General features: G+C 41.6%; 1 protein-coding gene across 1 annotated transcript in view; it reads left to right on the top strand.

Annotated features, from left to right (window-relative positions):
- Positions 1-14,114, top strand: part of LOC122981694 (chemokine-like protein TAFA-2) — a 72,941-nt gene that overhangs the window by 24,152 nt on the left and 34,675 nt on the right. Inside the window, exon 2 of the mRNA XM_044350364.1 lies at positions 9,051-9,151. Coding sequence (XP_044206299.1) covers positions 9,052-9,151 — 100 coding nt within the window. The 5' untranslated portion in view covers position 9,051. The remainder of the gene's footprint in view (positions 1-9,050; positions 9,152-14,114) is intronic.

Genomic DNA, 14,114 nt, shown 5'->3' with positions numbered 1-14,114 from the left:
TGTGCGTTCGGTGGACGGACTGGTCTGGTACATGCTGGTTACGTGCGGGTTCTGAAGGTGTGGGGATGCGGTTATACGGGTTATGTGGGATATTGGGCTAACATTAACCTAGCTGCTGTTAAATAAATACTTCTAAACTGTAGACTGGCTGCTTGTTAAACCACATTGTCTCATTTTCTTTGTCTACTTGTGTTAAGCACAGAAGATGTAACATGTGGATGTGGAGGCTTTAAAGCTGTTTAGTAGGCACCTTTGAAGGAGCTGTCGGCTGAGAAATGAAAGTAAAGTAATGAGTGATGTAACTAATTACTTTCGCTGTTGAGTAATTAGTAAGGTGATGTGATAACATTGTTAAGGCGTTATACATACTACGTAAGCAACAACATGCCCAACACTGGTGTCTGTGCATGCAAAGATGTCGTGGAAGTGACTGAAAAAGTGTTCATGTTAATGATAAAGAAATCAGTGAGTGTTAAGGAAGCAGATGAGCGAGGTAAAGGAGGAAGGAGAGACACAATCTAAATATACCAGCTGAGGGCGGCGGAGAGAAGAAAATACACTGGCCCTCTGAAAACCACAGTACGATGAAAAATTAAGTTGGGAAGCACAAGTGAGAGGAGAGAATAGAGAGAACAAGAGAGGAGTAGAGGGGAGAGAGGGCTTTTACTGCAGCTCACTTTCACCTGTCTGTCTGGGAGATGGACGGATGAAATCAGACTCCTATTAAATGAGTTGGAAAAGTAGAAGCTGCATTCTTCCTCTGTCAGTGTGTCCAGAAACAAGGGCACAGCTGCACTCTCTTTCAGCCTCCGGCATCTTCACAGTGCTAGTGGTAATTATCCTGAAGCATCTGAGGCTCAGTGGTTCCTTATTGGATGAGACTCTTAAAAGCGCAAAACACACTGCCGCCGCAGTGCCACGGCGCATCATATGATGTGCGTCAAGTGCCGCCCTGAGCACCAATAGGAAGTGTTGCACCGCAGCGTGTCAACAGGAAGACCAAACACAGTGCGAGACAACGAATTGCCATGGGTGAGTTGCCTGTTGTAGTGGGGGTGTGAATCTTTGGGAATCTCATGATTCGATTCCGATTCTTTGGTGTCCGATTCGATTCAGAATCGACTCTCGATTGAATGAATAGAAAAGGAAGCACAATTTTTGGTCTCTTGCTCAAGTATACTGTGTGCAAAACCATTCACACCTTAGTCCACTGAAATACAATATGAAACATAACTGGCAGATGAGATAAATGGTCTGCAGCCGATTTATTTTAAAAAGTTAACTGCATTAATTAATTAATTAATTTGAAAGCATCTTACAGTCTCCTGCTGTCCAACCCGCTGAGTGGGTGCACGGTTTTTGAGGTGAAACAGACTGAGCACCGAGTTATTTTCTTCACCTCAGAGTTGGTTTAAGTTGTTTAATGCTGCAGTGTGTGTTGGTCAGCTGTTCTTGTTTGTTACTGCTGGAGTTTGCTGCTCTGCTAACGTTAGTCTCTGAGTGACGGCGTAGAAAATTGTTTTTTGACATTTGTGAATTTATGCAGAATCATCCGCATTGCGCTACATCTAAGAATCAATTTTTACCCCTAATTGTAGTTGTCTATTTTTTGATTAATAACTTGACCAGTTGTAGAGGAAGTCAAGCTGCTACTGGAGCAAGCAGAGAGGAAGTGGAGTTTTTTTTTTTTTTTTTTTTTTTAATTTTTGCCTTAGAGGAAACAGGCTCAAGTGAAATGATTAAAAGTACATTGAAAAGCAAGCAACAAACTAGTAAATAAAATGCGTTTTTTCAGGATCAGTGAGGCTGGAAATAGGTGGTGTGAAGTGTCGCGCATAGCTGCCGCTGCCGCCACTACCAGTGTGGAGTTGTACATAGACAATAATAGGGGTAGCTGTTTCGATGTGGACCGTTGGGCGGCAGTGTATTTTGGGCTTTATTGAACTGCCCAATTTCTTAAAGTTGCTCGTTCAGCAACATCATCAGTTCTTTGGAGTCAGTGTTGTTCTTCTTCTGCTGTTCTTCCTACTCTGCACTACATTTGTCAACAAAGGCTTATAGTATTGGATAGATTTTCACTTTGCTCATCTAGTGCTTTAATAATCCCAGCCAAGAGGCTACAAAAGTCAAGAAACCTGGATAGAAATTGAATTAAAGAAGCCATTTCTTCCCTCTGGATTATTTTTTACGTCCGTGTTCTCCCATGCCTGACGCTCTCCTCTCTCCCTCGCGTCAGGGACCACACAGTGCAGGCCATTTGCATTTCGCTTTAATGTATTTCCTAAATTCCAAAGCTTCAAGAGATCCCTACTTTGCATTTGTTTATTTAGTTCAAAGAGGTTTTTTTCTGTTATTGCCCAAGAACCTTGCAGAAAATTGAAGTGAAGTCAAAATGTGATAGATAAATATGAAAGTGGTGCGCTGTGCATTCTATGAAGAGAGGGACTTTGATGTTATTTTTGCAGTGTTAAGCCAGCTTATAGCTATGGTGTAGCTTGCGCCTGTAGGTGAAGGCTGGCAATTCCCTTTTTCTTTTATTGTCTGATGCTGTTGGACTTGTGGGTGATAGAAAGGCTCAGACAACATAACTGCGTTTACCACCTGGATCTGCACTGTCAGCAGACTCACCGCAGTGGTGTGTTGTTTCTGTATGTGTGTGTGTGTGCATGCTCACATCTTCGTGTGTGTTTGACCTGAGGATGTTTTAGGGGTGGCTCTGTCGTGTGTGGACGATGGATTTGTAGTGACATCAGGATTGTACCTCACGGTGCAACGAGTTCTCCAGGCGAGCGACAGACAGAGACAGAGCAAAAAAAGGGAGACAGAGACAGAGAGGAGGGAGATAGATGGAGTGTGACACCCTTGGGTCGAATCGAGCTTTAGGGATGTGTTAGGGACACACATGTTGCAGCAGCAGTAGGCAAAAGCTGATTTGAAAGATGGGAATGTCAAGTCTGTGATGTGCACTCTGCTGACGTCACACTGTTAACTAGTGAGAGAGGGATAAGAAGCTGAGGAATGGAGGAGGAAAGGACCAAAAGCTTCCCACTCCTCATTTTCTCTCCCATCTTTCTCCCTATTTCCCCCCTACACACACACACACACACACACACACACACACACACACACACACACACAGAGTATTGAGTTACCGCAATGCTTGTTAAATTGGAGGCTTAATTTGGAGCCGCTGGCTTTCTCCACAGGTCACATGGAGTGAATTTATCCACAAAGGCCAAACTGTGGATTTCATTAATGAAACGCACATGAAACACACACTCATGTACACACACACACACACACACACACTCCTGGCAGGATCAGGAAGTCCTAATCAAGCTGAAATCTCCCGAGGTTGCAATTAGGTTTGGAGAACCACAGTCCTAACTCCGGCTACAAATCAAACCCTTCCATTAAGTCAGAAGAATACACAGATCTGCTCTGACGAATCATCATGCTATTGTGTTCCATCCATTCACAACCAGCTTATTCTGTGTGCTAACTTAGCCGCTACACATTTACAGACCATTGGAGAAATAAAGTACAAGTGACACACACACACACACCTGCAACTTTTCATGGCTTATTTTCTTCTGGTATTGCAATAATGTCTTCTCGTTCAAGTTACCCAAGGTTTTGACCTGAATAACCTTTCCTGTTTGGCACAACTTTGTGCTATATGTGTGTGTGTGTGTGTGTGTACAGTGTGAGCTTGCATTATGGGCAGAATCATTTATAGAATCATTTATATTTGAATTTGAATTGTTTAACTTGAATAATTGCATTTAAAAACTCAATCTGAATGGCATAATTTGTAATTGAATTCCACTAATCTTGAAACTGCATGTAATATACATATCACTGACAATTCAACTCTATATACTTTCACATTCAGTTCGTGCAATTCAATTTCAGTTCACTGAGACACACATCCGGTCGTGGAGGAAGAGGAGCAATCAAGTGCAGATTCACAGAACTCCTTTCCACTTACTGTGGATCAATGGGAGTGAAGGAAATGGTCAAAAACATAAGTGCTGATTGGCTGAAAAGTTCTGTGAATCTACACTCGATTGCTCCTCTTCCTCCACGACTGGATGTGTGTCTCATTCAACTGAAATAGAATTGCAAGAACTGAATTTGAATTGCAAGTTTTAGAGAATGATCAATTGTACATAGATTGAAAAAGTCAAAATCTTTAATATCACCAGTATATGTCATCATCATTCTTCCTTCATGTCCTATAGTGGGAACCTATGTTTCCTTCCCTCTTCCTCATCCTTGTACCTTTCTCTTCTTCACTTCCCTTATACGATATGCACTCGCTTCCCTTCCTTTCATCTTCAACTTTCTGTCTTTCTATCATCTCTGTGTCCTTTTCGTTCCTCTTTGCTGCCTCTTGACAATCTCAGACAATATCTTCCATTTTCTTTTGACACAGTGACTTTGAATGGAACAGCAAGCTACTGTGAGTATCCTGATGACCTTAACCGCAGTGCAGCTCCACAGGAGACTGCGATAGTCATCTCTCTTAAGTTCTCTGTTGAATAAGATCCATATCTATGGCTCCTAATTCAGTCATACAAATGCTAGTTAACTTTGTGTGGGAGAGGGGGAGACGAAGGCACACCTCCTGCACAAAGACAGAAGAACATACACAAACATGGCAACAGCTTGTAGGAATCACTGATTTCACCACTAATTGGTGTTTTGCGGTGCAGAAATCTTCTCTCATATTAATACAATTTGACACAATATATCACCGGGGACATTTAAAAGTGTTTTACAGTGTAGTGGTGTAACCTGCTGCCTCAAAACGATTTATTCTCACGCAAATTTTATTTCACTGACACAGATTAAACTCATTCCTCAGTATTAAAAACCACCAATTCAGTTTTTCGGGACAAGGAGTAATGTAGTGGCGCTCTATATCTTCTGATAGCAAAATCACTTCCTGTTAATTGCCGCTGTGACTGATGTAGAGAGTAAAGGCATCCCATTTTCCAAATGGCGAATATCTCAGGGAATGGAAACTCTTTGAATATTAATGTATTTCTTCTCAACCGTTGGGAGCTCAACCAGAGCTCCTATGCCCGTGAGATGTCTGTCCGGCTTTAGCTAAGATGCATACAAACACACACACACACACCCACGTGCGCATACACACAAACACGGACTGGGGATATAGAGGGGAAGCTGATCAGCCGCATGGAGCGGGGAGGGCATTCCAATGGGACTAATTAAAGGGATGGAACAGACTGCAGAACTCATCTGAGACCACCACTCTTTTCTCCAACTCTACCTCTTTCTCCTCTCGCTCTTTCTCTCTCTTTTGCTCCTCTGCGTTTAGTTAATAATAGCTACATCATCCAGGGTTACAGGACCCAATGCTGCTATCTTACCACTATTCACGCCGGCTGATATAATCAGAGGAGTTTAGGAATTTCTATCTGACGTCTGCAGTACCTCAAGGGACTGCTGGAAACATTTTCTTAATGCTTGTGCACTGGAGCAATAAACAAAGAGATGTAAACAAGTGGAAACATGATCGTTTACAGGCAGTTAGTATACAATCAGTTTTAAAAATTTAAAACTCCTTAACTCGCACCATGCAAGCTTTGGGTTTATCAGTGCATAAAAGCTGCTGTTGTTTGTGAGTTTGTGTATGTGACTGTGCTCAGATCTGTGTGTGTGTGTGTGTGCACATGAGTCACCGTCGGCTGCTGAGCTTGATACTGATGGAGAGTCAAGCTGTTTAGATGCTATTGATCAGAACCCCGTGTTCAAGAGCAGTCAGGCACACGCACAAACCCCCCACCCCCTATCCCCACCCACCCCCCCTTTTCTCTCACTCTCTCTTTTCCTGCTCCTTTCTGGATCCATTTCTACATCACACACCCACTCATTCTGCAGCAGACACACCAAACAACCAGCCGTAATGAAGTGGCACTGCATCATCACAAACACTGTGTGCCTAAATGAGCTGGAGAGGAAGCAGGCAGCGTCTCTGCAGAGCACAGGTGAGGACAGGAGGAAGGGGGGAAAGAGGAGGAGGGAGAGGCAGAGAGGCGAGGATATAGGATATAGGAAGAGTACTGTAAAGGAGATGAGAGGTGATGAATGAGACAAGAGATGAAGTGCGAAAATAAAGCATATATGTGTATGATTGTGTGTGTGTGTGTGTGTGATGCCCTCTAACCAGAAAAAGCCTTGGCTCAGCCTGTCTGGCTTTGCAGCTTCACCCAGCTTTAGAGATGCCTGGCTACGTAGCCAGATGACTCACACACCCAGCTCAGGACTCAAGCCAGGGCTTAACACACACACTTCCTCATGGCAAAAGTGCTCACACACATGCACACAGACATATGCCCAAATACATGCGCACAAAATAAACACATCAATCAGCACATACCCAGGCCTGCTCAGGTGTGCGTGTATAATCGTGTCTGCACTGAGCTCATCTGCACAAACTCTCACGCAAACCTGGAGCCTGGAAGCAAGTTCAACATATGCAGGATATCTTTCCATTAGCTGGCTTCACTGAGCCTAACACTGGCCGTCCAGTACCTCTATGAAGCTGGTTATCAACCAGCTCAATCAACTCTGGGTTTTCCTATCCACCTACAAGCACGTTCATGTGAAAGAGGCAGGGTTGTTTATTACGAGTGACATCATCATCGATTTTCTGTTGATTATTTTCTCGATTAAAACTCTGAAAAACACCTGTTACCATTTTGTAGAGCTCATGATGATGTCTTCAAATGTCTTGTTTTGTCTGATCAATAGTCCAAAATCCGAAGATATTCAGTTTACTATCATGTATGACACAGAAATGTCTCAAATCTTCACATTTGAGAAGCTGCAACCAGCAGATGTTTGGTATTTTTGCTTTGAAAAACACTAATAAGATTGTTTAATTATCAAAATAGTTGCAGATTAATTTTCTGTTGACTGATTAATTGACTAATACAGCTCTGGTTCAAATTGCAGTTCTTGGCTTTTTTCCCCTTTTTTCTTGGCTTTATGCAGAGAAAATTGGATAATACTAGTTATAATGCGCTCTAGACCAAAAGAAAAAGTCTGTGTGATGTTGCCTTGCACTCCATGCACTGTACAAATACAAGGAAACGACATGTTCACTTCAATCTGGACTCCCCTTTCAAGACATTATAAAACAGAAAGCAACTCTCGGTGGTGTGGAGAGTTTAGAGTTGCAAAGAGATCAAAAATGTGCAACCAAGAGTAGAAGCAGTAGTTCACAGTGTTCAAGGCAAATCTACATCTTTTCAACCACTCAGACACATCCACTTACTGTGGAACCAAAAAAAAAAAAAAAAAAAGTAAACAGGCTGCGTTCAAGCTAAAATGGGTTGTCCTCATACATTTGCTTTCGCTTTGCTAGCCTCCTGCCGTTATGCATTCACAGACCTACATACACAAACACACACACAAGCATACTCAAAAAACACAGTTTCCCTGGTGGAGAAAATGAGTTTGTCTGTTTTCATCCTTCTCAGTGCTCAGAATATAAAGTGCTTTAATCATATGCATCCCCGCTCAGCACTTCAATGTAAACACCTGGCATCATTTGGACACAGAGGAAGACACAGAACAAGAGTTTCTGCATGTTTACTCATAATTGTTTACATCCTCCCCCGGAATAATTATTACAAGGAAAGATGATCCATTATTAATAATGCAACATTGCTGATAAGACACAATTGGTTTATGTAGTTTTTTATTTAATGTTTTTTTTATTATTATTATAAGGTTTTCCCAACAGACATAAGGTTGTAAAAGCTTCGGACTGCTTTGGTTTGGATTAAATACTCTTCACTCAGCAGATGCCATCTGTTTGCAACCATCCAAATATACAAACACATACAAAGACATGACAATGTAGTCTGTATCAACAGCACTTGGCTCATGTCTGTTTGACATTGTTTGCCTTTTGCATGACAACATGGGAAATTGAACTAATCTACATGTAATGTTGGTCTCCTAACATCTTTTTCTGTCCTTCATCCCTTTGTTTCTCTCCCTCTCTCTCTCTGTCCTCTCACCATCTCTCCTTGAATGGAGTTACTTTTGTGTCTTTATTACGCAATCAAACAGAATAAGGTTGCAATCAAAAAATAGATTTGAGAGTAAAACTATGAGCACTGCAATCAAAAAATGTTTCATTGCAAGTAAAATAAATTTGTGATTAAAATGTAAATCTAAAACTTTTCTTTGCGAATCCAAAAGTTTTGTTTGCTGTTGAGCTGAATTTCCTGGGTGGGACCTATGCTGAAACATGTAAGACATGCCTCTATTGGCCAGTCTCGAACAGAGTGACAGCTTGGCAACATCCACATTAGTAAACGAGAGACGGAGTTTTGAAGTCCATGGAGAAGACAGAGCGGGAGTGGAGGCAGAAAATCACAATAATATACATCTTTTAACCCATTAAAACATCACAGATTGTTAAAAAAAAGCAATCTACATGCACCAGCTCAAACATAACATTACTAAGATGGAAGTTATGTTTAAACATACCTGTGCATTGATTATCTGTCCTCTCCAGATCTGCGACTGGCCAATACATCTTTCAGTGTAGGTCCCGCTCATGAAATTAAGCTCAACAACGAGCAAAAGTTTTTGATTCGCATTTTAATCACAAATTTATTTGATTTGCATTAAAACTTTTGGATGGCAGTGTTGATAGTTTTACTCTCAAATCTATTTTTTGATGGCAATCCTATTCTGTTTGATTGCATAATAAAGACATAGAAGTAACTTCATACTCTTCTGTTTGAATGTGTTTGCAGTAAACAATAGTTTTCCATGTGTAAATACTTTCTTTCTTTGGCAAGGCAAAGGTACCACTCTGTGAACGTCTTCTCTGTCTATATGTTTTACAGTTATCCTACATTTATGCATGTGTGCTTTAAAAAGGCAGAAAGGGAGAATACTGTATCTGCTACCAACAGTTAGTAAAAAAAAAAAAAGACGTTAAAAGACACTGTGTTTGTGTGTGTTCTCTAATGTGTGTTTTTGTTTCTATCTGGCAGAATGCGGGAACGGGGTCCTTGCATTTGCGGAGTAGGTGTGTGGAGTCTACTGCTGTCCCTCTGTCTGGCTTCCCTCACACATGCACACAGGAGCCACACAGGTAGGTGAATGCACATATGTGTGTGTGTACAGTACATATTACTGTGTACAGCAGTGTATTGCATCTAACCTAGATTATCACTGCAGCAGACTCTGCAGCCAATTTCTTTTCACATGTTGTAAAGTTTGAGTGAATAAGCCCCTGTGCCACCCGAGGCGACGAAGAGGTCAGATTCACAATGAAATACGAGACCACAGAGGCGTGTTGCCAGGAAGAACACACAAAAAAAGTTCTTTAATAAAAGGAAGAGGGAAACGAGTAACTCAACAAAAAAGGTCTTCGCAGTTCAGAGGCTTTCACGTCTTTGCAGTCCCATCAGGGTGAGGCGACTCCTGAAATTGCCTGTAGGTTACAGCGCAGACAGTGAGCAGGGAGCCTTATGGATTAGAATTCCCTGGTTGTGTGATATCCCTCCCATGTGGGCCAAGTGGCTGAGTCGCTAGCATGATTGAGCCCAGAGGCCTCTTACTACTTTACAGTTCATTTCTTGTGTGAGGGTTGGGTATCTTCGCCTCTCTGGTTCACAATGATTACCTGTGTGTGACTGAAAATTACCTCTGGGAGAAAAAGTCTTAATGGAGAGAACATTGTACCTGCTACCTGTGTATGGATAAGAGTTTTTTATGTGCCTGAGGTCATGCTGCTCAGGGATGGAAATATGAATATGAAAAACTTTGTGTATCATTGTAAAGTTCTTAATATTTTGTTGAGAATGTGTCGGAGATACTGATTGTATATAAAGATGGGCATCATGACAGCTCTCGAACATCTCAATCGCCCCCTGGTGGCTGGCTGCAGTATAGGTCATAAGTCCCGCCCCCTCCATGTTAGCGGATGGGACATGAGCTAAACTAAAAAAAATCAAAGCTCATGTTAAATTATTTTTTTCCCAAAGATGGTTTCTTATCAACATTGCTGATGTTTGTCCAAGTGCTCATTTTTCTGATGAGTTCATTTTTAATTAGTTATTTGACGATATAAAAAGGGGGTGTGACGTCAGGATTGACAGCTGTGACAGCCACTCTCAAAGCTCTGTCAGGCAGCGGGACAGCAGACGCAGACACACAGACTCTGGCTCCCAATGACATCACACAAGCAAGAAAGCAGCTACTGGAAAGGAGATATTTTGGCTTCACTTTTGCATAGCAGCAGGAAGTGGGGATGCATCGTCCATATTTATACACAGTCAATGGTCAGAAATGTAAAACTACAGATTTAGGTTATCCGATTTGGAACTGAGATGTAAATAATTTTAAATAATAAATAATTTTCCCTCCCTGTATGTGTGAATGTTAATATGTTCACTAAGTTGCCAGTTTAGTAGCTACACTTAACCAATACACAAATCAAAATAAATGCTAGCTTTGTGAAACTGAGACTTTTAGGGAGGTGTTGGTATTGGATTACTTTTTTAAAAACATTTTATTTATGGAGCACTCTTTTAGTTACTCAAGATACTTTACATGACAAAATTGTCAATTCAAACAAGGAACAGCAGTTCTTTGAGCTAAATGTGAACATCAGGAGTTGTGCAACATTTAAATAAGCTACCATTGACTGCCACCAATAGAGAAAAAGTATTTCCCATCCACCCACTGACTGTGATGGTGCTAGATGGAAAGTTAAATGTTAGTGATAACTCGATTCATCCTCTAGGGATCATGAATGTTTGTACAAAATGTCATGGCAATCCATCCAATAGTTGTTGAGATATTTAAGTCTGGACCAAACTGATGGACCGACCAACCAACCGACTGACTTTACCAAACCTTTGAAGCAGTTATAAATGTTTGGGACGAGAGATTGGTGCTGGAAGAAGGCTGGTGAGGTATGAGGGGGCCTGGTTATGAAGACCTTTAAGAAGTGAAGAGAAGGAGTTTGAAATGAATTGGTTGTGGGACAGTGAGCCAGTGGAGGTGTGATTATATTATACTGAAATGTATTTCAAATAGATAACGTCAATGGGGGTGGATAAAATCACTCTGATATAGATTAATGAAAAAATAATCCCAAACATAGCCTCAGGTGCCATTTGGGGCCTGTGTAGTCAAAATAGGCCACAAATGGGACCTGAGATTAGGTGATCCTCCTCCAAGTCCACACAGTGATAGTGTCAAAGATGCAGATTGTTGGTGTCAGGTGTTGCAAGATATCAAGCTGAAAGTTTTAAAGTGTCATGCCTGTGCTACAGACATGATTATTTAGCCAGCAAATTCAATTTCAACACTGCTCCTCCAGACTTGTGGAGAAAAAGGAAGACCAAAGCAGGGATGTGACTAATACATTAAAAAACAAATCTGACCAAAATAAGTAATTGGCAATGATAAAATCACCTCAGGATAAAATCAAGAAGTGATGATAGCGGATTTTAAGTTTGGTTTGGCTGCATATGAAAGACAGTGATGGCTTGAAAATGTTAAGCTCTGCCTTTGGCTTTCATGTAGTGATAAAGTGGTGTGCACCAGCTGCCCTTCATCTGAACTGCTTGTCTTTGTTTGTCATTGTTGTGACTGTCTAACGTCACTGATGCTGCTGCAGTCGGTGTATTGTATGACTCAATATCTGCCTCACATAGATGTTCCATTAGCAGATAACTGGAAGGAAAAATGATTGATGAGTCCGAGTGTTTTTCTTTTCAAAGGATGCAAAATCTTAGACAGATAGTGTACTTGTCCTTTGGCCTTCTGTACAGAAATGGAAAATTGTGCATATGCTATTATTTCTTGGAGACTACAAGGTTCTTTGTGTGATATTATGTGTGTGTACAGAAAAATGTGTGTCCTTGCTGGAATGCGAGTACCTATAACGATGGATTTGTGAGTGTGTGTGGTTGTGTGAGTCTGTTTGTGTGAAAGATTGACTCTGCTGTTCTCTTGCTGCTAGGCATTATCTCCTCCTCTCACACAGAGATTCTTGACAAGGCAAGGGCAAACATTTTCATAAATGGAAGGATGGTGAAAAGACATGGAGAGAGGACGTAGGCGCACTCTTATTGTGGTGCAGCACCAGGTTTTCAGTGAAGTGCTGAGGTCTGCACAAAGCAATGAAAACACTGAAAACACAGGTTGAGAGAGATGGATAGCAAAGTCACAAGATACAAAAAAGTTTAGCAGTCGTACCTTTGTGTCACTAAGGATTCTGTCTTTTTTTTTTTTTAAATGTCAGACTATCCTTTACTATCTTGTAGTGGCAATAATGTGGTGGTGGTGTTTTAGCTTGACACTGTGTGTGTGTGTGTGTTTGTGTGTTTGAGGGGGGGGGGGGGTTATGTGTCTGTGTGTTCCTGTTAATGGGTGATTGATTGTAGAGTAAGTTGTAATCAGGGAGTTACAGTGTTATCCAGTTGCAGGTTGTCTGAGTGGGGAAAAAACAGACGGGTAATCAGATAATTACTGAATAGAATCCCTTAGGTCACATCAAGCTTGACGCTCGCATACATGTAATACACATACACTGTCTCTTTCACTTACACGCACACACACAAACATGCTGGCTTACAAAGAAAATTTGATTGTAATGTTATTGGGCGGAGGGAGTGACTGAAGTCATTCAGTTCAGCTCTTATGAAGAAGGTGCCCCAGTGCATGATGGTTGCAACGATTACGTCCTCTTCTCCTCTCTGCCTCATGGATGTATAGAGACAACTGGATATGGTGTCAGAGGTGGGGCCCTGTTCATTCCTATGAGAGTTGCTCAGTGGCGCATGAAGCCAAAAAGTCACTTTCTGCTGTAAAGAAATTTTGAACATACTGCACATGCTCTGTGGGCCCAATGTGCCCATAGAACATGCTCACTAGAGACTTCCGCCGGCCGAGACGGCTAACATCTGGTTTAGCCCTCTGGCTAATTTGAATGGGGGTAAAGCGATTCAATCGTGCAGCTCTTTTAGACTTTTGAAATGTGATCAGACTGAATGGAGGGTGTGGTGCAGAGACGGTATGCATCATGTAGACACAAGTGTGTTATTACTTATTTCTGTATCCGTACAGTTGCAGGTGGTAAGTCAAGTACTGCAATATGAACATTATAACAGAGTAAATGTAGTAAAAGGACACAGAAAAATCGTAATATAGTCTGGGCCCTGGGAGAGAGAGAGACAGAGACAGACAGACAGACATCTGCCTTCAGGCTTGGTGGTGCCTTCAGTGGAGCAGCTCCCGCCATGTTTTTTGATTCAACTGAGGTTTACTAGTCTCTCACGTGGCCAGATCTTGTTGTGCTAAGAACCAAAGGCTGGCCACTGGTGAGACTAATGGGGTTAAAGCTTCATGCATCCACAGAATATATGAAAAAATCAATCTTAATGTCAATATCGGATCATTCAAATGGAGATTGATTTGAATCGGAATCTTTTTTTACTTTTTTAAACCCAGCTCTAGTGCTGGATACACCAGGCCAGCAGCATCGAGAGGCTCAGGAAGAGCTTCTACCCTCGGACCACTGGGATCCTAAATGAGGTCATGCATGAGACTGCCCCTCAATTTTTAATGCACAAATTGAAGGAACTGGCAGGATTAAATTTCACTGTGAGTGTACCTTATATGATTACATGTGACAAATCATCTTGATTGATTGATTGATTGATTGAAAAGGCATGTGCTGACAAGACAACTGTAACGACCTAAGAAGGGAAGTCGATGGGGCTGAGAAGTGGCATAAAAAGTCTCAACGTGTGTGTGTGTGTTAGCCTAGTTTGTATTCAGCTTTTATTGTCCAGATTCGTATCTCTCAGAGAGGTGGAGGGCCAGAACAAAAAAACATGCCTCTCCTTTGCTATTGGTGCAACTCCATCTGTTAAACCATCTATCCTCCTGTCTTCTTCTGTTATTCACACGCTTTATTATACACATCACTGCAGAAATGTGTGGAAATTACAGGCTTTATACCCAGACCACAGAGCTCTAACACTTTTAATGGACTGCGGATCTCCTGCAGTGAAGAGATCGTATTTGTCGACAAAGTC

This window comes from Thunnus albacares, chromosome 5 (genome assembly GCF_914725855.1).
Source record: "Thunnus albacares chromosome 5, fThuAlb1.1, whole genome shotgun sequence".
NCBI lineage: Eukaryota > Metazoa > Chordata > Actinopteri > Scombriformes > Scombridae > Thunnus > Thunnus albacares.
The sequence above is the reverse complement of the archived record's forward strand: the minus strand, read 5'-3'. Positions and strand labels throughout refer to the sequence as shown.